General features: G+C 34.0%; 1 protein-coding gene across 2 annotated transcripts in view; it reads left to right on the top strand.

The window, feature by feature from the left end:
- Positions 1-26,007, top strand: part of TENT2 (terminal nucleotidyltransferase 2) — a 61,604-nt gene extending 35,597 nt beyond the window's left edge. For both annotated transcript variants that reach the window (XM_070234628.1, XM_070234627.1), the window contains exons 12-16: positions 4,085-4,128; positions 11,927-12,063; positions 20,494-20,585; positions 22,659-22,738; positions 24,543-26,007. In XM_070234628.1, coding sequence (XP_070090729.1) covers positions 4,085-4,128; positions 11,927-12,063; positions 20,494-20,585; positions 22,659-22,738; positions 24,543-24,617 — 428 coding nt within the window. In that variant the 3' untranslated portion in view covers positions 24,618-26,007. The remainder of the gene's footprint in view (positions 1-4,084; positions 4,129-11,926; positions 12,064-20,493; positions 20,586-22,658; positions 22,739-24,542) is intronic.
- Positions 26,008-26,372: the final 365 nt, after the last annotated feature.

The raw sequence follows: 26,372 nt of genomic DNA, 5'->3' as shown, positions 1-26,372 counted from the left end.
AATTATCAGGGATGCGTATATGGATTTATATATATGGCTGTTTTTCATGGAGTTTATTGAAATAATAAAAGATTAGAAATAATCTTAAGTTTTTAAGAATGGGAGAATAATTAAACTAATTATAATATGTCCTACTGTGAAATTTACACAGCCACTAAAAATCACGTTTTCAGGATATTTATGATTTAAGAAAATATTCATGATATTGTCATATATAACGTGATACCAGTTTTATTTAAAAAATGATAATTATGGGGCTGGCCTGGTGGTGCAGCGGTTAAGTTCGCATGTTCTGCTTCTCGGTGGGCCAGGGTTTGCTGGTTCGGATCCTGGGTGGGAACATGACACCGCTTAGCACACCATGCTGTGGTGGGCATCCCACATACAAAGTGGAGGAAGATGGGCATGGATGTTGACTCGGGGCTGGTCTTCCTCAGTAAAGGGAGGAGGATTGGCAGTAGTTAGCTCAGGGCTAATCTTCCTGAAAAAAAAAAAAGTTCCTAGCACCTAAAATGATCAATAAATGGTACTTAACTGTTAAAAAAAAAAAGATAATTATATTTGAGTTTGTATGTGTGTTAATTTGTATACAAATATTGAAGAGGTGTGTGCCAAAAATTTATCAGGGGTTATTTATGTACACCAGGATTTGTTTTCTTTATATATTACTGTGCTTGTAGATGTTTTATAATATATGTTAAATGAGAGTATATTATTATTTGAACTATAGAATCAGATAAATTTTTTTGAGTTAGTGAAAGAGACATATAATTAAATGGGCCAAAGTTTTATGACTCGGTCATCAGAAAGGTTAGATAATCTTCCTCTTTGTTGTTAAAAAATTTCAAGCTAATTTTAATACATGTATTTTTATTGCTGACTAGTCTTGGATATACACTAGTTTGATGATTGATTTGCCTTTCTCAAAACATTTGAAACATATGATGTTGACTGTTTTAAATACTACTTTCTATCTCTCTAATCATTTTTTGTCCAGTTTTTTAGTTCAGTCTGAAACATGTTACTTTTGATGCTTTTTTAGTGAACTCTGTCCCCTTGTGGATTACAGTTCACTTTTATTAAAAATTGAATAGATTGAAATATTTCTTATAAAATATAAAGAATAATATGACAGGTACTCATGTACCACCACCTACTGTGTATTCATTCCTTTGTTTCAGTTGTGATTTAAAAATTAGATTTGACTAAAGCGTTTACCATACCTGAGCATCCATAGTATGTGCCCTACCCCCTGTTCTTATGGTTTATGTTAGAAATTTTAATTTGATTGTCTTCTTTAGAAAATGTACTTTAATCCCAGATGCCCCGAAGTGGTTTTGCAAGCAGGTTGAAAATTCAAGCATTAGTATTTTACCAGTGTAGTGAACTTATGTTAAAATTATTTTAGATTTTGTTAAACATATTTTTTTCTTGACAAAGTGGTCTCATTTACTGATGTTGGTTTGTAATTAATGGTACTATCATCAACCATTTCTAGGCCTTTGTTAAAGGATGTCAGCTTTAACAAACACCAGACCTAATGTAACCCTATACTTTGGCAAATTTAAGCTACTCCTGCTTAGAATAAATTAGAGAGATTGAAATAAGTAGTTGCTTTTTCTGTTATGCAAGTGTCTGCAAGATGTATTGAGCAGTTCCAGTTCTGCCATAGTGAGCTAGTGTTTTGTGATTTATTCCACCTCTCTGGCCTTAATATTCTTATCTGTGGCAGGAATAGTTGGATCAGAGGACTTTTAAGTTTTGTTTAACTTCATAAATGACTTAATATCTTTTCTGCCATGAACAGAGAAAGGAAACAGGTTCTCTGTAGAAAGATTGAAAAGATTAACTAAAGCATTTTTTAGAATGAACTTCAACAGTCAATAATAGATGACATATGCTTGAAAAGGTGACTGGTGAAAGCAAGGGGAAAAAGGCATTGAGAAGAGATTTTAATGGCAATCTAAGATTGAGTTAATAATACAGGCAAAAGTATAAATTGGTTAGAATTAATAATATGAATGAATATTCGTGGATGGTTTGCTGTGTTACCAGGTACAGAACTATCTTAGGCATTTTTAAATTTTTTTTGTATTTTCAGAATTAGTGGTTGCTTAGTGTTGTTGAAGATCTGCTCTTTTAGAAGAGTGAAGTCCGCAGGTTTGAAGTCCAATAGAACACAGCCGGAGTCTCCCAGAGTGTGTTTGAGGTCCAATAGAACACAGCCGGAGTCTCCCAGAGTGTGTTTTGCTTTGGAGTAACATAAGCATTTGAAAACTACTGAACGCTTTGAGGTTACTATCAGGAGAGTGTTAGTGAATAACTGCCGCAGTACACTGAGTGCTTCTGTAATGACCGGTATTTTTAAATCTTTAAGGTTGTCAGACAAGGGATTTACTGAATGATATCCCTGCCCCCAAAAGCTGAGTTCTAAAGGCTTCTTGTCTGTTGAAAGGCCCTAACTCAGTGGTTAGTATTTGTTTTTCTCTTCTAGCGTTCTAGTTATGATTCAAGAGTGAGAGGTTTTTTTTTCCCTAATTCTGTATAACCCTTTCTTCATCTTTTTTTAAATTGAGATTTTATTTTACTAGGAGTATTTAGTGGCAAAGAAATTCAGGTTTTTACATGAGTAAACTAATTTCTAGTAAGATTTTCTAATTTGGCTTTTCTATTGTAACAAAAATTACTAGAAAGCCATTTTAAAATGTTATACAAATACAGAGACTTTTAGAATTAAAGTGGCTGGGGCTTGAGTTTGTTTGTAGGGGCTTCTAGGATTTTGAACTTTTGAATACCTCTGGAGAAAAAAATATGTATCCTTACTTCCTAAGAGTGATTTTGGTAAGTAGTGAGTGAGGCTTTTCCCCTAATAGTCAGATACTGTGAACATTCTAGACTACCATGAAATTTCATTTTATTCAAATTTTCCACTTGGGAATAAAGCATGATACAGAAGGGAGATTTAAATACTATATGGTAGAAATTTATACATTTATAGTCATAATTGGAGACCATGTAAATTGGTCATAATGTTTGATTATACGTACATTAATGTATTCCAGAAGTCATTTTTTAAAAGTTTGTGCTAAATAGCAAATTAAAAGTGAATTAAAGTTTGTTACTGAGTTTATTTAGTTATATGCATTATTTCTAATTCTTAAATACATAGTTTATCATACGGTACTGTATTTGGTCTTTAATCTTAAAGAAATCTTGAAAATGCATTATTTGTATCTTATCATACTCAAGACATCATATTTTAATTATTTCTTATATAGTGAATATTAGACACTTTGCCTTTCATGCCTTTCCATTTACATTGTAGTTATGTGAAATTACTATTAATGCATTTACTGAGGTTGGATTTGGATAAAACTATTAAAGGGTGAAGAGTGACAATTAAAAAATATAGTAGCATATGAAGATAGTGATTTCTTTATATGAAATTTTATTTATTTTATAGTTTACTGGTGTAAATTTTCTAATTCAGATTTCTAATTTTGCTGAGGCTTTCCTTTGTAAAATTAATTAATTAAGTTGAAGGTTTTTTCAGGGTTTTTTCTAGTAGATCAATTTCCTAAGACAATCTATTTTGGTGTTATTGTTTATTAGAAGAAATTAAATAATAAAAGGACAGTTATGATAAACTGTTGTTCTTTCATGATGTAGTATCATTGGCCTGTATTTAAAAAAAAATTTTTTTTGATAGTAACATCCATCTTAACAATGTCCATTCAGTATCTGTAGAACAGTTCTTGTCTTGCTTATTTTGTGTGTGTCTGATGTTGGACCAAATGATGTGTGTCCGTTTATTGATGCCCTATTATTCTAAAACCATGTAATGAACATTGGTTTATATAGATATATATGTAGATATATATATAGCTTATTAGCAAATCTTAAATTGTCAACTTAGATATATTTTGAATTTAAATCTTTAGGGATCAGAATTAATTTCACAAAATATATGAAAACTGTTGAGCAGAAACCCTTATAGTCTCATACCTGGAGTGTAGCTGACAAATTATTGCTTTGTAAAATGAATTATGTGAATCACAGAAGCTTTAAACTTTTTTTTTTATAGCCCTACCTGAACCCATCCTTCCATCCATCCAAAAAATTTACCCAGTAAGTGTTTCTTATAAATTATTATAATACATATTATGGCAAGTATATGTGGAACTATTATATGCAATATTAATGTGAATATAAAAATAGTAATAGTTACCTTCTAAGTATTTGATAACATTTTCTATATAGGCTGAGGCATTGGCCGCTAGAAGAATAAAAATGTTTCATATACTTTTCAGAAGACTGGTGTTTTATTTGGTTATTGGCAGACAATTTGGTCTTTTATGGTAATGGTGGAATTTTATGCATGATGCTCATAATTGTTAGTAATCTTAATTAAATATACTCAGTTGGTCAAGGCCCATTTGGACTCATTCCACTTTTTTTCATGCTATTTGTAAATATAGTTTTACAGCATTTCTTTAGTTAGTAACTCAGAAGTTTTTCAGCCCAATGTATGTATACTTTGAAAGCTGGGAAAAAAATTAAGAAGTTGAACAAATTGGATAATCATTTTATCTTTCCTTTGATTTTACCAAGTAATAAACCAAACCAGGTAATGTTAGTATACTATCCTTGTGTACATAATATTAAGAATCCTGCTAAAGTTAATTGGAAACATTCAAGAAATGAAGTGTGCCTACTAGAAAAAGTTTAGTATGTATTCACTTTGAGTTTAGAGAAACCTAGGTAATGTACATATTCGCACTTATATGAATACTTTTGTTTCTTTTCCAGTTTTTTGTGTTCTTTTTTCCAGAATTCTCTGTTTCCTTGTTTTATAGTTTTACCATTTCTGTTTTTCTCTGTAGTCATCTTTGTTTCTGGTTTTATTTGGAAATAATATTTAAGCTACTTGTTTAGAATATTGTTTGATCAACCTGCTGAAACCACCTAATTTTTACTGGTTAGTTTCATAAACTTATAAGGGGAGCTATTTTCTAAACTTAGTAAGTGGCCATATTACAAAGGAAAACATGCTATCTAGCTTGAGTGATCAACTTTCAAAGAACTTATTTGTTTTAAATGTGTCACACAAAATATAATATACTTGGCATGGAACCTAAATTAAATGCCATTTAATCTTTGATAATTGAGAAGAACTGATATTCTTGCTTTTGAACATCACTTAGTATTATAATGCACACATGCCAAGTGCTGGATGATAAAGGGTTCATTGTCAGAGTTTTGCTGAGTGGGGACCTCCTAGTTTGTGGTGGGTAATCTACTAGAAGACGCCGTTTACAAGAACTGTTTGAAATCTGGATATCTTACCTTCCTGCTTTTAAAAATTAATTATTGCTATTACAAGGAACTATTATAATGAGTTTCCAGTATAGCTAGGGATCAGTATTTATGCTTTCTTGAACATTATGAAAAATGAAAGCATCAGAAAGTATAGAAATAAAAGTAACTCGAACTTTTGGGCCTTATTCTTGAATGATTTCTTCTCTCCATAAAGTATTGATTCTTTAGCTCATACTGAAAGGTCAAAGATAATCTCTGGGTGTTTACTATTTCGTTTTGTTGTCCCAACTTTATTTTTCTTTAAGACCTAGGTTTCAGTGTAGAAAGAGCTGCATATATTTTTCAGCATACAAAGGATCTAATATTTAAACTTATCCTTCAAAGAATCTATTATTGTTTATTGAATAGATGCCTCTACAGAACTCTCGCTTAAAACCCTGTGCTATTTGAAACTCTTTTTGCTAATATAAAATATTGATGAAATTTCAGTTGAATGCACTATGCTTGAGGACGGGGTATTGCTTTTATGATAAGATACGCAGGTTCTTATTAGTATGTTCTAGTTTGAAGAGCCTTATTTTTAATTCTTGGTTTCATTTTTCTAATTATCTGGCTTTCCCACGTGACAGAGTCCTGACTTCTCTTCACATACACTACATCTGACCCTATTCTCTCCACCTCTCTTTTGCTAATAATCTTATTTCTATGCTTGTAACAGAAAAATAGATTTAATACTAGCCCCACCCCAAGGCTGTAAAAAATATGAATAGCAAGACCTCCTAGATTTGAGAATGTCTTAATTTACTTTCAAGTCTGTTTACATTGTCGTAAATATTTCAAGCACATTATCTTTACTGTAAGATTGATGTTTACATGGATAAGGACTTACTAGTTCCTCTTAACAGGGTTTTTTGTTTTATCTGAAACCTGTAAGCTGATCAGTAGAGTGCTTTTTCAGTGGTCCATCTGATGGGACAAGCAGTCGGCTTGTTTTTTATTACTAGTGACTGTCATTTAGTATATACGTCATGTCAGCACACTGTAAATTTTATGCACAATATCTTTAATCCTAAGCAAACTTGTAAGTTGTTACCCTTGTTTCACAGGTGAAGAAACTAAGTCTTAGAAAGGTACATGTTACATGATTGATCCAAGCCTGTATGGTCACAAATTATAGATCCAGAAACTGGTATTTTTTCATTATACTGTGCTGCCTGAGGAATTGCAAAATGTTAGTAGTATGCACTAACATATCATTTCACCTAATTCTGTTATTACGTTTGATTTGTATATATCTGACTGTATGTCTGATTGTTCCTATACCTTTCTTAAGAAAGGCAGATATGACAGAATTTTGCCTTATGTAGATAAGTTTGAGAATGGCTTCAAACTGCACAGTAATAACAAAAAAACTTTGTTCTTTACAAGGGAACAGCGTTCTTTTAAATTTTGTTTTTTATATATATATTATATATTAACATATATTATACATATAATACATATAATAATATAGTTAAAATAGAATAAAAAGATAAGATAATTTTGGACTGGAATAAAATTTCAATAGATTTTGCTTTTTTTAGTCTTTTTCATATCTTCTCAAAACTTAGAAAATATTTTAAAAATTGGTATAGTATTTAAATTCAGTTATGATATTAAATTATGAAAGACAAGGATGAAAGACTGTGAGCGTATCTTTATCTTCAAAAGCTACATCATAGTATAGGAATATTGATTATTGCTGCTTAATTCTTACTGACTTAAAAAAACAAATGATAGAGGGCATGGTATTTACTATTAAGTTAAAGAAGTGAAGTTGAGAAAGTTTAAATATATAAACTCAGATTAAGCTTATGAAGAGATCTTTATTTTAATGCCAGCATATTATTATGAGATTTGCCTGGAATTATGCCAGGTAGATTTATCAAGACAACTTATATTTGTTTGCTTCCCTAATGGTATCTTCATATTCCAGGAAACCGTTTATGTTAACAGAATAGAGATGTAAGAAAATAGCCCACTTTTTTATAGTTATGAAATAAAGAATTCTGAGAATGTAGAGTTTGTGCAGTTGTACATTGAAAATACGTTAAATTTTACATATATATGTGTATATACACACATTCGTATAGCAACTTTTTTCTGTTTTAAAATGCAAACAATATGATGAAAGATTTAATTAGTTTTGTAAAACAGGCTCTAAATGAATACTTTTGAAAAGAAAAATTTGAAAGTTTTGGTGAAGGTTAATTTTAATTTTGTTTTCTTTTTTCTTTTTCTCCCCAAATCCCTCCAGTACATGGTTGTGTATTTTAGTTGTGGGTCCTTCCAGTCGTGACATGTGGGACGCTGCCTGAGCATGGCCCGACAAGCGGTGCCATGTCTGTGCCCTGGATCAGAACCAGCAAAACCTGGGCCACAGCAGCAGAGTGCATGAACTTAACCACTCGGCCACAGGGCCAGCCCCTAATTTTAATTTTAATTTAATTTTTTTTTTTGAGGAAGATTAGCCTTGAGCTAACATCTGTGCCTGTATTCCTCTATTTTATATGTGGGACGCCTGCCACAGCATAGCTTGATAAGTGGTGGTGCATAGGTCTGCACCTGGGATCTGAACTGGCGAACCCCAGACCGCTGAAGCAGGGTCCCCAAACTTAACCACTACACCATTGGGCCAGCCCCAAGATTTATTTTTTTTAAGTGACAAAAGCCATTGTTTTAAAGTTGACATTACTTAAATTTTAAAAATCCTAAGCAAGTTAATTTTGAAACAATACATTAAAAGTTTCAGAAAGCGGGCCGGCCCTGTGGCCAAGTTCGCACGCTCTGCTTCAGCAGCCCAGGGTTTCGCAGGTTCAGATCCTGGGCGTGGACGTGGCATCGCTCATCAGGCCATGCTGAGGTGGTGTTCCACATGCCACAACTAGAAGAACCCACAACTAAAATATACAACTATGTACTGGGGGAATTTGGGGAGAAAAAGCAAAAAAAAAAAAGTTTCAAAAGGTAACCATACTGCATTATTGTATAAATGTGCAGTTATAATAATGATGCCTGGCATATACTAAGTAATTATTACTGCTCTGCTTTACGTACATTATGTCATTTAATCCTTATAACAACCCTTAGAGTACTATTATTTTTCTTATATTATGGGTGAAGAAACTGAGCCTTTGGAAAGCTAGGTAACTTGGTTAAACTCATATAGCTGATAGAAGAGCAAAGTTTCAAACCTAGGTCCGACTCCAAAACTCATGCTCGTAACTGCTTCATTATAGTACTTCTGCTTTGTGTTAAATACTTAAAATGATTTCAAAACGTTAAAAATCTCACTCAAGTCAGATGTAATTTAAAGGAAATTTAATGATTAGTCTTCAGCATGCATCACTAGGTTAGTGGTAATCTGGATACAGTTAAGAAAGCTTGGTAGAACTTCAGTATATCATTTAGTTCTTTCTCTATTCAGGCAGAACTTGACTGAAGTACTCCATATCAGTTATCTTTTTCTTTGAGACCTTCCTCAACATTTATTTCTAGGGTCTAATAATTCATATTAGAAAATTATGCAACTTAAATTTCTTTGTTTGCCTGGAGATGGAAAACAGTCATCTTTCATTTAAACCATACATCGTTTTGGAGAAACGAGTACCAAGTTACCAAGTAAAAGTTTAGCCAATGTAATTTATTCCAGAAAGTGCTTAATTGTCCAAATTTCAAATTTTGAAGGTAAACTAGGATATTATGGCACAGCCTCAGAAAAATGATGGACTCTGACAAAAGATGTTTTTGCTGTTTTTGGTAGGCAGTTGTATGGGCAAAAACAGTGAGACTTTTCAGATGTTTCTCAAGGGATTGCCTATTAAATTTTTCTTAACCTGGCATTCATTGAGGAGAAATGGAAGATATATAAACACCAGCATTTAAATTCAAGTGGAAAGTGTTTTCAGGAAAAGTCATTACACATTTGGTTATTAGAAGCCCAAAATAATATATAACCTTAAAGAGTAATAAAGATGTCTTTCCTACATGAAAAAAAATCAGACCGCGAAAAGTATCGGTAATCCAAAAAAAAAAAGCTCTTTAAGAAATAGATGTTACATTGTACCAGTTAAATTGTTTTTCCAGGGATTTAGGTTGTAATTTTAAGGCTGCTTTTTTTCCTTTGGTTTTTGGATTGCTCTTTATGTGCTTTCTAATATGTTAGCTTAAGTTCTGCCCACCCCCGTCCTATCTGAAGTAGCGTATGTTATTCTTAAATATGTAAATGCAATGGGGGAGCTCCCTTTTAAAAAAAATTCTTTGATGAAATCTTTCTCAAAGCAGAGAATCTTTCTGTAATGCGTTTGGTTACCAAAAATGAGGATTTTTTAGGGTCAAATGGAATTCCCACTTACTTGTAGCTTCTTTTGGAGTCTTTTTTTTTTTAAGTTTTGAGTTTCCTTCAGTTCTCCCTCAGTATGTATAACATGGCCCTTTTTGTATACAACCATGAAAAAGAACAGTGGACTAAGAGAAGACTGGCCAAATTGTTGATGTCATTTAGCATTTTAGTAGAGTAGGTCTCACAGCTCTTCAGTTATAATGTAACAATTGCTGACCTTTTTCTTTAAATTATTGAACAAAATAAAATTTTAAAGGAGGTTCAAACAGTTTTAAATTTCAGGTAAGAAAATGACTCTTCTATTTCAGCATCAGTGTAAATTGAATGCTTATTGTGCTAGGTGCTAGAAATAAAAATTAGTAAGAAGCTTTCAGAGCAGAAGCTATTAAACAATGACCCACTTTTTTTCCTTGTCATTTGATCTTTTTGTTTAATTTCCCAGAAAATAATATTTATATTTTACAATTTTAAATAATGTTGTCTAAATCCAGTTTTACACTTAACAAGTTAGACAAAAGGTGGCAGAGATGGTATACCTGCTATTCCTTTTGCTTTTACTCTTAGTATAAATTGAGCCTTCTCTGCTATTCCCCCTAGTCTTAAAGACAATTAGGATTCCTACCTGCATCTTTTAATGTAATATTAAATCTGTTAGAAGTATAAGGGGAAGTCCCAAGTTTAGGAGTGTCAGCTTTATGAATTGTGTGGGTGGAGCAGAATTTTTCTTCTGAGAGAAAGATGATAATTTTTTGGTAGTTATAAATTATTGATAGAATTATAGGTAATGGGCAGGGGAGGGGATTTTTTTACTCCTTTGTTTTTGCTGATGACTTTTGAAGACTACTGTTAAATAGATGCACTACCCTATTTCTCTGTATTGCAACTTAGTTATTTGGGGAGCCTCCATTTTTTTTTAATGTTGGAGTTATTTAGACATTGCTAACTGAATTGATATCTATAAACCCAAAGTTGATCTGTTAGATAGTTGGGAACCTTAAGTGTAGTTGTCATTCTGCTGCTTAACCAATTGCTGTTTTTTTTTAACCTGTTTCTACTCTGATGACAAAGGGAAATATAGAAAATCCTTCTAGGGGCCGGCCCGGTGGTGCAGCGGTTAGGTGCACACGTTCCGCTTCTCTGCGGCCCGGGGTTCGCCGGTTCAGATCCTGGGTGCGGACATGGCTCCTCTTGGCACACCATGCTGTGGCAGGCGTCCCACATATAAAGCAGAGGAAGATGGTCACGGATGTTAGCTCAGGGCCAGCCTTCCTCAGCAAAAAAGAGGAGGGCTGGCAGTAGTTAGCTTAGGGCTAATCTCCTCAAAAAAAAAAGAAAAAAGAAAATTCTTCTTGAGGACACTATGCACATTACCTTAGAAAGATTATTTTCTAACATAAGAATATGGATTGCTTGAGAATCTCTATAGTTCATTTAGGATGTTTTAGAGCCAGAACTTACTGCCAATAGAGGAAAGATCAGATGTGAAAATGAATGACATACCATAGGCAAAAATAGTAAATATCCATTAGTAGTTTTCCTAATAAGTGTGTTGTTTGGGTCTGGATTGCAAGCAAATGGTACCTTTCTTTATGAATAGTGTGGTAAAAGTTTGCTGAATATTGCTTGCTGGTATGATTCCTATCTTCCTACTTTTCCTGGCCCTCTTTGTCTTTTCAAGTTTAATTCATGTCGAATGTCTGTCTTCTCATCCCTCTAAGATACAAAATACAAAAACGAAATTAAACAATTAAAAAAATCTTAAAATCAGTATATGTACTATTCATATATTAAAGTTACTTTTATGGCCTTTGACAGAAATTTTAAGTGGCAGTTAGAAAAAACTCTTACCTTGTGCTTGATATAGCTTGCATAAAGTATAGCTGCTCCTTGTAGATATAATTAAGAAAGAGATACATTTATAAAGCTGTGTATTATTGGATGGAATCTTGGTATGTACAGTAAGGTTTTATTTATGAATTAGAAAATCTTTTGCTACCATAGGGATCATTTGGTTAACTGAGTGATATACCTCAGCCAAGGATTAAAATATCTTAGTTTTTCCAGACACTGATGAAATCTTTAGTGGGAGAAAATCTTTAAATATCTAAATCACCAACATAAAGAAAATTTCTTCTTGCTTCTTCAGAAAGCCTTAGGTCAGGATTAATAAAGTTTTTAGTGTATGTTTTAAGTGGGTTTACATTTTCCCCTCTTTCTTTTTGACAGGAATCTTTCAGTCCTGCTATACAGTTGCACCTTGTACATCAAGCACCATGTAATGTTCCTCCTTACCTCTCAAAGAATGAATCAAGTCTTGGGGACCTCTTACTGGGCTTTCTTAAATATTACGCTACAGAATTTGAGTAAGTGAAACTTCAAATTGTGTTTATTCATTCACATATAAGTGAATGCTACAAATTTGGTCATAAGCTGTATTTATGAATTTCAATGTTGTAAACTTGTCCAGAAGTGTGTAGTTTATAAAAATTAATATCTAATGATTATTATAAACTAAAAGATTGCATATTCCTAGCTAGTAAAAAAATTATAGTTCAGTAAGCTAAATTTTAGTTGATTTCAGTAGTGATCTCATTTTATGTTTAGTAGGGCCTAAACAAATGTTTGTGTTGGTCCTACGTAGGTGCTGTATTGTTTGGAATGTCTGTTTTTTAAGAACTTAAAATTTATAGTGAAAAAACACAGCTAAGGCAAACTTGGGAAAAGATCTGCTTAATACTTGATATCTGAATAAATAGTCGTGTTAGTATGATATACAAATCAAGAAGTACACCTTTTCCTTTTTTTTTTTGAGGGTGATGTGTAAACATGAAACCTTAAAGTGTGTAATCAGACTGGACATAACTGAAAGTTCTTATGGAAGTTCTTAGTCCACATAGAGTCGGATTATGGGTTGTTCATAGCTTTTCTGATTAATTTAGAAAAACTTGAAGTAGAGGGAGAACTTAGGAGTTGTACAAAGTTAGAGGAGAAGGGTACAGTGACCATAGGGTACCACTTTGAAGAGGTTTGGAGAGAGGAATAATGAGAGTATAGTAATACACTGCAATTACTAGGTGGGAAAAACTATTCTAAACATATTATGTGTCTTATCTCATTCGGTTTACATCATAACCATATGAGATGGTGTTAGATTATGCCCATTTTGCCAGTGAGGCATGTAAAGAGATAAACTTGCCCCAAGAACCCACAGCCAGTAAGGGGAGTATTTCAGATAGTTTTGACTGCAAAATTCACACTTTTGCCTATGATACTTTACTGCAATGTTGGTATTGTCTTATCTGCTATGGTATGATAGCTCCAAGAAACCTGATTCTTATAAGATGATTTGAAACACAGGGCATGAAAGAACAAACGTTGTTTAAATTCCTCAAAGTAAAGCTTATACCAGACTGTTTGTGCCTGTGTTCTTTACAGTTGTATCTCCAGTACCTAGCCCAGTGCTGGATAGTGGGTATTTGAAACATGCTTCTTATAAATAAACAATTTTGAAGCAGAGAGTAAGATTATAGACATAATTCAAAGATCCATAAGATGACTTAAAGATTACTGAATTAGGTTAGGAAAAGTGCTGGAGGAAGGTAGGTTAGTGAGAGTGAAGAAATCATAATCCAGGTTGAAAATGGCCAGGACCTGAATGTAGGTCTGGGCAACAAGGATAAAAAGGAAGGAACTTTCATTTATATAAAGATGAAGAAAGATTTAAGACTATATGAGACATGGGACGTAAGACACAGTGAAGGTTATTCTACAGTTAAGATTTTTAAGATGTTGCAAGAACAATAGTTACTGTTTAGTGAGGATTTACCTAGTATCTTACAGTATGCTGAGTGATTCCTGCATATTATCATATTTCATCCTCACAGTAAACCCCAGTCAAGCTGAGAGAATTTGTGTACTTGAAATTTGCCCATGGCAGTACAGCTAGAGAGTGAGAGAACTGGGATTCAAATTCAGATCTGACTCCAAAACCACATTCTTAATTGTTACACTGTATTGGCATCGTCTCTTGTGTCATATGAATTAGGCATTGGGGGAAGTTTATAGATAGGGAAAAGGATTCATAGAAGAAAGATATATTTCTGCCATGTATAGTTTAGGATTAGAGCATCTACATGCAAATAGCTTGAAAATTACTTGCTTTGTTGAACTGAGACAAGATGATAGATATGCAGGTTTGTGTGTTAGGTTAGTATTAACAGAAACCAGCTTGCTGTGCCAAATGATACTGGCTAGGATGCTGATGCTTGGAAAGAGGTTTTGAACTTTTGGATGCCTGTGTTAGCACTATGATACATGATTTAGGAGACATCTTTGCCTGTTCTTTCATCATAGAGTGCATTCGTCAAGTGCATTGTTGTTTCTTACCAGATATTTTCAGAAATGTGACTGTCACGAGCACAGCCAAGAATGTAGTCATGGTAATGGACTAGGTGCCGTGCAGAAGAATTCTGGCAGCTGTTAGAAATGTTTGTAAGGATTTCTTCTGAACTTTGAGATATTCAATTAAAAAATTCTCTTTACTTGAAGACAGAATTAAGGGCCTGTTAAGGGATGCTTGAGTATACAGTATAAGTGTTGCAGGAATTTTATATGACTATTTAAAAATTACTAAGAGTTTCTTCCCTACTTCACTCACAGCTTTCTCCTAAATCTTGCTGCTAAAAAATTCTTCAAATGAACCTAAGCTTCTAGAATTGTACCTGGGTATGGGGAACTGACAAAATAGGGGGAAAAAAAAGATCAGGTGGCTCAAGGAATCTAGAAAAAAATATAGTCAGAATGTAATAATTTTGTATTTTAGCAAAACAAAAGAAAAATTTAAGTTGTAAATATCGTACAGACTCATGGATACTGGGAAGATTCTAAGAACCCTAAAAGGTACATATTTTATAATCCTCTTTATTCCCTGGATGCCTAATCACATGTAATTACTGCTAGTCTAGCTGCTGAATTAAAAATACATATCTGCATATTTAAACACATACATTTTTTAAAAAAGGACATTACAAATTATTACCTGTATTGCATTTTAATATCTAGCATGATGAGGGAAAGTCCCACTGAAAAGGTGACCTTTGAATAAAGACCTGATGGAGAGGAAGGTGTGAGCTTCGTGTCTGTCTGGGAGAAGAGCTTTCCAAACAGAAGGCAAAGCATGTGCAAAGACCCTGTGGTGGGGTTTTCTAACATGTTCAAGTAACAGAAAGGAGGCCAGTGTGACTGGAAGAGAATAGAAGGAAATGATGTCAGAGAATTAAGGAAGTCCACATCATGTAGGGGCTCATAGTTAATTTTGATGACTTTGGCTTTTCCTCTGGGTGATATGGGAAATCACTGGAGGGGTTTCAGAAGGGAAATGGTGTAATCTGATTTAGTTTATAACAGGAAAGAATAGACTGGCTGCTGGGTAAGGATAGAATGAAGGGAGCCAAGGGCAGAAGCAGAGAGACTACTTAGAGGTTATTGTAATAATCTAAGAGAAATGTGGCCTGGAGAATGGTGGTTGTAGTGGAAGTGGATGAGAAGTGGTCAGGTTCTGCTTATATTTTGATTTGTAGCAGATTAGATGGGGTGTAAGAGAAGGAGAAGAGTCAAGAATGACTTCTAAGTTTTTGGCCTGAGCAATTGAAAGGATGGAGTTGCCATTAGGTGTGATGGAGAAGACAAGGGAGGAACATTATTGATTTTGAACATCTTAAGATTGAGATACAAAATATTTAAGTGAGGATATTGAATAGAGAGTTGGATATGCAAATCTAGAGTTCGGGAGAGAGGTCATGATTAGAGCTATGTATTTGGGAGTTGTCAGCAGATAGATGGTATTTAAAGCTATGAAACTGTTTGAGAACACCAAGGGAATATAGATAGAAAAGAGAAAAGGCCCAAAGACTAAAACCCTTAGATGCTCCAGTGTTAAGAGACTTATGGGAGGATATGGGAATATGTTAAATGACACAATGAAAGAGACAAATTCGGAATGTAGGAATGTAGGTATTCTGTGAAACAACTGGCTTAGTCTCTTAAAAAGTCAGTATCATTTAAAAAAAAAAACATGGAAGGAACTTTTCCAGGTTAAAGAGAGGAAACAATCAAATACAATGCATGAACCTTGATTATAATCTGATCAGGGTGGAGGAATTATAAAAGGCGTTTGAATTACTGTTAATTTCTAGATACTGTTGGTGTTATAAAAGAGAATGGCCTTATTCTTAGTAGACATATACCAAAGGATAAAGGAATAAAATTTCATTATGTCTCCAGCTTAACAAATGGTTCAATTCAAAACATACACATACACACACACACACACACAAGCAAATGTGGGCAGTGTTAATAACTGGTGAACTGTTTTTGAGTTTTATGCTTTTCAGTTTTTCTCTTTGAAAAATTTCATAATACAAAGATGAAATAAAAATGGGATTAGAGATTAGAAGGAACAAATATATAGTCTAAAAAGGAAGAATCATTGAGATAGGAGGAAGGCCAATAGAATGTGGTGTCTTGGAATCCAAGGGAAAAAATGTTTCAAGGAGGAGAGAGTGATTTATCTGTGTCACATTTTTTGATAGATCCAAGTACACAATGAAAACGAAAAGCTGACCATTGGAGCATGGGTCTACGTGGATGCTACTAGACCCTTAACAGGAGCAGTTTCTGTGGAAGAATAGGGATAAAAAGCATGACTGGTGTGGACTCAAGAAGAACGGGAGGGGAAGAATTAGATACAGTTAGTGTAGTATATGCAAACTCTAGGAGTTTACATGCTTGTAAAGGGGAGCAGAAAAAATAGGGTAGAAATTGGAGGATTAAGTGGGGTTGAGTTTTTTATTTTCTTTTTAGAAAGAAGAAACAAACCATCTTGATGGCAAAATTGGTGATACCAGAAAAAGACATAGTAAATTGTTGAACAGTATACTTGTTTGGGTCAAGAAGGGTTGGAATCTAGAGCACAAGTGGAAGAGGAGCACTGGTAATTCATTAATAATAATGAGAAAAAGCAGACTATGTGGATACAGAAAGTGAAGGTGAATCAGTGTGGTGGGAGCTAATGGAAATTATCTTTTGATTGGTTTAGGTTTTTTTTTTTTAGTGAAAAGAAGCATAGACGTCAGCTGGGAATGATTGTGAGGGAGGAGATTTGAGAAGTGAGGAGAAAGTATGAATTGTCATGTTAGGAGAATAGAGGAATGAATTAATTTTGGAAATATGATGGGTGGGTAGTTAGCATTTAGGATCCTTTCGAGCTAAGTCATCATGAATTTAAAGGTCAGCGTGGTTGCATGTTTTTCTCCACCCATCTGTAGCTACAAGGGAAGGGATTGGAGTAAACAAAGATTTAATTATGGTTGTGTTTCATCCAAGTAAGTTCAGTGCAGCAAGAGGGGATAAGAGAAGTGAGGGGATATACAAGGAAGTGATTTTAATAATTGACCATGGACAGAATGTATTAAATTCAGTCTTGAAAATGTGAGCACAGGGATGCATGTAGAACATCCAGGTGGCAGTTCTTTTTTTTTTTTGAGGAAGATTAGCCCTGAGCTAACTACTGCCAGTCCTCCTCTTTTTTTGCTGAGGAAGCCTGGCCCTGAGCTAATATCCTGCCCATCTTCCTCTACTTTATATGTGGGACGCCTACCACAGCATGGCGTGCCAAGCGGTGCCATGTCTACACCCTGGGCCGCCGAGAAGCAGAATGTGCGAACTTAACCGCTGCGCCACCGGGCCGGACCCCAGGTGGCAGTTCTAATAGTTAGTTGTAAATATTGGCCTGCGGCTTAGGTAGAAAGGTCACAGCTGGAGAAAATGATATGGGAAAGAAACATCTGAGGATTGAGGCCTGAGATGGGTGCTCTAGCATTAGAAGAAGATTGAAAGGGGCAAGGCCCTGGTGGACATCGGCAGTTAAGGATCAGGCAGAAGAAGAGCCAGTCAAAACAAAACAAAACTCTTAGGATTAGAGTACAGTTTTCTCTCTCTAAAGAAGTTTGAAATCCCTGACAAAGTTTTCTTTTTGTTTTCTTCCCAGCTCTTAATAATAAAACAAAACTATATACAATAATCTGTTCACTTAATTTGACCCATCTTAATATACAGCTGTATGGTATCAGACCCATAATTTTGCCTTTGTTACACTTAAATTTTTCTTTGTAATATTGCTGAAGACCGCATTTCCAATTTAATCAATCATCTCAAGATACTTTGTCCCAAAAAGAGTGGCCAGAAGAGAGTTAATAGATGAGTCCATTATCATTACTGAAGAAAAGAAGCAAGCATCTTACTAATATAGAGGTAGTAATCTCAGTTTTATATTCAAAAGATTCATGTCTTATCAAATCTATTTTAGATTATATTAGGCCCCATGTCTGTTCTTCTGTTCTTTTCTGAAACATCCCTCTTTTATAGATTATCTTATTTTACACTTTAATTATTGAGTGACTACAACAGATTTTGACATGGCAAGCAAATTATGGTAGAGAAATATAGTATAATAAAAGGCTTAGTGTAGCTCCTATCTGTTGTAAAGAATGAAATATTTCTATTACCATTTGAATTCTACATTTAAATTCACCTCTAAGAGTAAAGATAGTATACAAGTTATATATCATGTTTTACGATTTGAAGTATTTAATAATTTAGAAGTATTTGAAAATTCTTTGAAAATGCAATAGGTTGTCAGTCTAAATGATAGTGATTAAAAATATTCTCTTTTTTCCTCTGAAGTACTTCAAATGATATAGTTATTTAAATAACTGTATTATTTGGGTTGATTGTAGGTTGGAGCTTAAATGATATCTGGTTAGGGATGATAAAGTCAATATAAGTGTGCCACATATATTTCTGTAACCCAGTTTAGAACCAAGTACTGGCATGTAATATAAATTCGGGACTGGATTTAATAGAGAGAGAGTGGTGAGGAGAGTTTCTTTGGTTGAAGGAAGTAAAAGTTGTAATTTAACAGCAGGGTATAGTATTTTAATATCCTAAACTCATCTGAAAGAAGAAATCAGTCTATCCCCTTTTGACATCATGTTTCCGATTTTAATTCTACTGCAGATTCAGCTGTCCTATAAATTGATGTTAGAAACAAGTAGTCTCAGGAAAAAAGTTCATTTTATTAGTAAAATTTGTCTTCAGTGGTATGAAGTGAAGTAGCGCAAAGTGTAATTGTATTGTAATCTTGTTTGGGTCGGGCGTCTGGTTCTATAACTCTCTCCTTTACATCGTTATTGTAAAGAAGGTGTTGGAAACACACTTGCATCAATAGAGCAGTGTACTGCTTTTCTATTGGAGTCCACACTAACGGAGCTGCTGTGCATGAAGGTTCTAAAACATCTCACTGTAACCAATACTGTTTCTCTTTAACAACTCACTCGTTTTTAAAAAGCAGAAATTCTGATGTATATTTTTAAATAACTTAAAACTGTTTTTGCAAAGTGTTTCTAAACTGTACTCTTGAGGAGAAAAAATAGAAAATCATACTTTAGGGATCCTTTCGCTTATCAAACTCCACAAGATGCAGTATTTTCTTGCATGTTTAACCTAGAAATTAATTTTCCAGAAACAAATGCCATACTTGACCACGATTACATTCTTATGGGTTCTCTATGTGATAAATACAGGAAGAGGAGGATGAATGTTGGAATTGGAAGGTCCCAAACCATGGTCTTTCCGTTCTTACTGAAATGGTGAAGAAAGCTGATAAATACGGCTCAATAAAAGATATCAGCTATTCCCCAAACTCGTTTTTCCCTTGCATACAAGCTGAGTGGTCATATGTTTTAGAATGTTCCTTGAAAAAAAGAAAATTGTACTTTACAAAACAATTATAATTGTGAAGAAATTTTTAAAAAGCAGAATGTAAGGTTACTACATACTAAAGACTGGATAATTTACTTTCAGTCATGCTGATGGCATTGTTTTACTTTAATAAAACTTCACTGTTAACAGCTACGTCTAATATACAACGATAACACTATGTTTTCATAGAGTATTTTGTTTTCTTAAAATAGCAGCCGATACCTTTATTGGAATATTTCAAATTTTTTTTCCCAAATCATACAAACAGAGATGTACTTGAACAAGAATTATTTTGTGATAACCAGAAAACAACACCAAAAGGTTACCTCTCTCTTAACAAATAAAAAATTGTTGGGCCAGCCTTGGTCTCTTGGTGGTTAACTTTGGCATGCTCTGCTTCAGCAGCCTGGGTTCAGTTCCCAGGCATTGCCTATACCACTCTGTTAGCAGCTATGCTGTGCTGGTGGCCCATGTAACTAAAAAATAGAGAAAGATTAGCATGGATGTTAGCTCAGGGTAAATCTTCTTCAACAATAACAAAAAAACCCCCAAAAAACACTTCCTCGGGTATTGACAATGAACATGGTTTTTATGTTTTTTGCTTACTTACGCGTTCTTATTTTTCATATTACTTCATTTACTCCTTAAATATGTATTGAATGCCTAGTGTCTACTAAGCAACTAGTTGAACAACGAAAAAAATATGTAAATAACTCAGCATCTTGAAGCTTTCATTCTGCTTGTGGGAGACACACAATATACAATAACATAATAAATAGGCAAATTGCTAGAATATAAGTGCTATGGAGAAAAAAGAAGTAGAGAAGAGGAAATGGGGATTGTGGTGCTGAGAGTTGAGGCAAGTTTCAGTATTCTATGAGAAAATCAGAGTAGGCCTTACTACTGATATGGTAAAAAAAATAAAAGGAAAATTAAGAAAAGAGTTAACATGATTGATGTTTTTCTTCTTATAGCTGGAACAGTCAAATGATTTCAGTTCGTGAAGCCAAAGCCGTTCCCAGGCCTGATGGTATTGAATGGAGAAATAAATATATCTGTGTAGAAGGTAGCTTTCCCACAGCTCCTCTCTATTTACCATCCTGTTATCATGGTACTGAGAGAATTACTTGAACAATTTCAGCTTATATTTCAGTTAAAAGTAATACGTTTGTGTTCTGAAGTGGTTTACGAGTCTTTTCGTTATAAAATTTTAATTTAATTTTTAAAAATAATTTTAAATTCTTTAGTTGTAAGAAATAATCAACAAGAATTTAGGTGTTTAATCTTTCCAGGTTTAAGATTTGAGCCTGTTTGTGCATCCCTAATGCTTATAGTTGATTGAGACTTAATTTCATTATCTACAGGTGGAAGAAAATATCTTCTTATGATGATTCTTATTGAAATAAAATGAGTTCCTTTATACTTAAAATATTGATACTTAATACAAGCTAGATTTTTATGAATAGAAATTGATTTTAATTTAAGTATTAAGTGCTCTGAAGATATTCTATTCTCTAAAATTAATTTGCATGTAATTGAATCTTTCTTTGAGTCAGTGGGAAACTGACTTCAAGAGGCAAAATTGTTCTCACAGATGCCAAGTTGATGACTTTTGTAAATCTTGAGGTAAAAAAGAATAAAGGTTTGAGATTCAGCATTTGTAGGAAAACATCAAATTTAGAATATTTTAATCTTGGATTAACGTGTTAAGAGTTTGTGAATATGAAATAAATCTCCTGCTTTTGTGTTTGGTTTGCTGAATTGCACAGTGGGTGTATATTATTTTAGTTACCTGTGTTCTTTTGAATATTGAACACTGTTGTAAAGTGCAATGCGTGATGTGATCCGATAGTTTGGCGTATGGCATTGTTCTATTTAAAAAACCCAGCACTGTAACAGTAAACTCCTTTTTAAAATAGCCTTTCTAAGCAATAAAAAAAAAATAAAAGGAGTTTTTAAGATTATGGGCCTGCTTGGATTATATGACAAATCTAAAGCTAACCTCTGCATTCGATTTCCTATTCTTTCACACTTTTTCCAGATCTTTCCCCTCAGTTACGTTTCCTCTTTCTAGTAACTTCATTCTTTCTCTCTAGTTCCTCCCTTTCAGCTTTAAGGCCTACGTAAGTCTTCTCGTCCTTGAAGGATACTCTTGACTTGATCCTACCAGCTTTTCTAAATACTTTCTTTTTTCTCTTTTTCAATACCAAAATTCTTAAACTCTAGTCATTTTTATCTACTGCTGGCATTATTTCAGGTACCCCATCTCACTCCTAAGGCCTTTAATTATCCTCCCTTTCTCACTGTTATCTTTGGGTTCCTTGTCCTTTTGTATAGAGACAGTTTCCTTGTCTCTTATGTGTGGACTCTTCTCTCTTATCTTATGGGTGATGATGAGTGTGCTGGGGGTGAAGACATGGAAGGTAATGTTGGAGACACACATAAAAACTCTTCCTTTGTTTTCTTCCTGTCTTCTCTTCTTGCTATACTGCTTTTCTTTCTTCTTTCACTGCCAGATTTCTCATTCAAGTTACTGTTCCCACTGTATCTTTTTCTAAATCATCCATTCACATCATAATCTCTGCAGTGTCTTCCATCCTCACCAGTATTAAATTTCTACTTTCAAAGGTATTGACCTTTCTCCTGCTGGACAAATCAGTGGTCTTTTAAATTAAATTTAAATTTAAAATGACCTTCCTGTGATCTTTGACATTGACCACTTCTCTTGGATATAGTGCTTTATTCTTTTTGATAACTCTTTCTTCTTAAACTTATTTTTATTCCCCTAAGGGTAGGTTCTTGATCCTCTGTAATTCTTCAGAAGTCTTATCCACTTTTATGCCTTAGACTTAATATACATATGCTGATGACTTCATTTTTAGTCATCCTCTCACTTGAATTTTATCTACCTTATTAGACATTTCATAGCTATATAAAAGCTATTTTTGTTGCTATATAAAACTTTATAAATCTATTAGATTCATAAATCTAATAAGATGTTAGACTGCACCATATGCAATTGCTGTTTTGTAGGTCAAAAACTGTCAAATATTGGCAGTTTCATGTAGTTTAACCAAATTAAAAAACTGAAGTTTTCATTTTAATTCTTTCTTGTTTATATGTGCATTTAACATTGCAGAACCTTTTGATGGAACAAATACAGCCAGAGCTGTACATGAAAAGCAGAAGTTTGACATGATCAAGGATCAATTTTTAAAGGTAAACAATGCATCAGATTAACTCTAAAACAGCAGTGGACTAGCGTGCTTTGAAAATGAAAACATACATCTGCAGTAGGACAGAATGACCCTGATTCCTAGGTTGTGAAGCCATTAATGTGGCACAGCAGGGAACGCATTAGTGGAGTTCAGGTTTACTTTTCCTTCAGAGAGCTCTGGCTCTGTTTCCATTCACGTGACTTTCCCTTTTGTGGAAATAAGCATTTCCATCATGAGCTTACAAGCTCTCAAAATGAGTGAGTAAAATCTAGTGGACTCCTTTCCCTCCTTAAACTATCGGGGAACTTATTGTAGCCTTAGAAGAAAGCTGATATCCCGTCCATGATTTTTCTTCTGCATACCCCACTGTAACAAGGAAGTTGAGCACCATTTTATCTTTGTTTATATTTTGAGAAGTTAAAAAAAAATGGGTGTGTTTGTGCGCACACACACACATTTTATATATAAACTATAAATTGAAGTTTATTCCTTAGCTATTTAGTCCACTGTGTGAATTTATTCATCAGTGATTTTGCCAGGTGTGGTGCCCGTCTTCAAGGAGTTCTCAGTACAGTGTAGAAACACATTGAAGGGAAGTATCTACTATGAAGTATATAGGAGAGAATGCTTCAGAGAAGAAAAAGATCAGTGAACTGTGGAGATCATTTTAGAGGCATAGTTTTTCATTATCTAGACATACAAGTGAACTTTATTTTGATGATAATTAAAAATGCAAGTGTGTTATATTATGAGCTGTCCTTCGGATTAGAGCCTCTCAGTTTGTCAGCCAGCATAGAAAATTTAAAATTAATGGAATTCCGCGGGACAAAACAAAACAGATTCTTGTCTATCAGATTATATTGAGAACTCAAAACTAGCACTGCCGCGATGCTGCTCTTACTGATGGGTGAGCTTTCGTTTACAGTTAGTCAGCTTAAAAACAATAGTTTGAGTCAGTTGCACAGCTGGAGTGAGAACAAACTACAGAGATCTGCAGTCACCCGGTAATGAGCAAGAGAGTTTTAGCTTGTGAATAAGAATTTCAGGGGCTGGTCCCTTGGCTGAGTGGTTAAGTTCTCATGCTCCGCTTCAGCAGCCCAGGGTTTCACAGTTCGCATCCTGGGCGCGGACCTAGCACCGCTCATCAAGCCATGCTGAGGTGGCATCCCACGTAGCAGAGCCAGAAGGACCTACAACTATGTACTGGGGGGCTTTGGGGAGAAGAAAGAAAAGATGATTGGCAACAGATATTAGCTCAGGTGCCAGTCTTTAAAAGAAGGAATTTCAGTTCCTTTTTTTCCTTCAAATTCTATTTATTGTTTTTCTCTAGAGGCATATATAAATTGCTTTTGTATAGATTCTTCTTCTTAAATACTATTTTTAATTGAAAAAGCTTACTAGAGGCAAAATAGTCAATCAAATAATTGAAGTAATTTTCCCTTACCCTCTGAAACCCAAGGTTTTGTCTTAACTGCCTTGCTATTTTAGATGAAATTGTTTAAATCTGTGACTAAATGTTAATATTGTCAGTTGTATCTTTTTGTTCCACCTGTGTGCCTATTTCTTTGTTAATGTATTGGAACCACACTGGTAGGGAGCTTTTAAATAACATTTTCTTTTCTGATGACAGAAACAGTACTTGTACTATATTAAAAACTTGGACGATAAAAACACAAAGAAGAAAAAAATCACCCCAAATTTTACCACCTAGAGAGAACTACTATGAACATTCTAGTAACTGTCCTTTCAGTCTTTTGTTCCACGTATATTTTAGATTTTAAGAATGATTTTTCTTTCTTTCCTAGTCATGGCACAGATTGAAAAACAAAAGAGATTTGAACAGTATACTACCTTTAAGAGCTGCTATCCTGAAAAGATAACTGGCCTCTATTTCTCAATAAATTCTTCTGAGAAATAAAGAACAATAGTAACATCATAATGCATTTTGTTTACCTCCATCCTGGTTTCTTTTTAATTGTTCTTCTTGTTTTCATGTTTTATTTTTAAGAGGACATACTTATATAAAGATTGCATATTTTATTACGACATTTCCTAATAAAAACCTTTGATTTAAAGATGTATTTTTGAAAATGTTTACATTGATGACTAGTAATATTATGGCATGAATTTTCAGGAGATCAGATAAAATATTTTTGGGGGAATTATCTGAACAAATAAAAGGTTTTTGATATAAACTTCAATTAATTGTACCACGTGCTAATACTGAGGAGCTGTGTGGCATTTTGGACAGGGTCCGACTCAGACATACTTACAGCATAACCTATAGTCGATGGTTTGTTGCCTCTCTGTTCTAGTAAGGTGAAGAGTCAAGTCAGTTATTCAGTTACTTGAAGCAAAATGACATCTTTTATTTCAATGAAATCACTGCAGAGAGGCGTGAAATACTGGACAATTGCCTTCAGTCTTCACGTGACTCACCGGGATAGACGGAGGCTTTGGGTGTGTCTCTGTGAGCATGTCATTAGTACCTCACATGCTTTTGATGTATTTTTGAGATTGCTTTAATTTTTTTGTTGAAACGACAGTACATTTTGCACTGTAGTAATATGAGCACTGACTGTGTTGTTCGGCAGTTAGTGAATTGTCTTAAAGGATCAGTTCAGTGTAGACATTTTGAAAAGATTAAGTCTCCTGTGCTTTATGATAACTTAGTGCAATGTACACTCTGGCTTTACTTCCCATTCTCCTGCTCTTACTCTCCCTGTGACATGAAACAGAAACTGAAAGATCAACGTTGAGATTATATCCTATTGATAGTATCAGACTTTTTTCTGTGTACAATTATAGGATTGTAATCTAAACTGGAACTTTTAGGCAGTAAGCCACTATAAAATGTTTTAGGTAAGACATAACGAAATTATTATAAATAAAGTGTTAATGTTTGTAACGATATCTTTTTAGTATCTCCTTCCCACGTGAAGAAGTAGTGGTGGCTGCTAAAAGAGCTACAGTGTTTATTAAGGTTGTTTTGGTTTATGTAAATATTTGTAAATTCATCAACTCCTGTACATTTAAATATGAAAAGTAATCTTGAAAACAGTTTTAACTTTTTTCAAAATGACTGTGTACAACTTCTTTTAGACCTGCTGTAGCACAGTTTGTACCTCTCATGTATTTTGTTTTTTTGCAGACCAATTCAAATGCTAAGACTTGCTTTTCTTTGACTTGTAAAAGGTGCATATTGTCATTTTCTTCTTTAAGTTTAAATTTTTGTATGATGTCAAATGGAATAAAGTTTGTATCTGGAAATTGTCAGTGTGGTGGTGTTTTTTTTTTTTTTGTAAGCCTTTACTTTTGAGATGAAATTGAGGTTGTAATTATCATCCAGAACTGAACTGAATCCAATTAATTGTGCTTGATTATTTAGATTAGACAGAGAATCTTGGAATCAAGTTCATTCTTGGTTCACCCAACTAACCACATAAACAGCCTGTTTTTCTGGCGTAGTTAGGAATGAAGCTTTTCACAGAGGTGAATTTTTTAGATTACTGATGTTTAACACTTTAAAGCAATTAAGCTTTATGTATTCTTTTTCTTGGAAATTTTCCTAAAATGTGTGATACCCTGTGCAGCTCTTCTTTATCAGAAGGTATTGAGAATAATTAATATTCTAG

The sequence above is a fragment of the Equus caballus genome, chromosome 14 (genome assembly GCF_041296265.1).
Source record: "Equus caballus isolate H_3958 breed thoroughbred chromosome 14, TB-T2T, whole genome shotgun sequence".
Lineage (NCBI taxonomy): Eukaryota > Metazoa > Chordata > Mammalia > Perissodactyla > Equidae > Equus > Equus caballus.
This window is presented reverse-complemented; position numbering and strand designations above follow the sequence as displayed.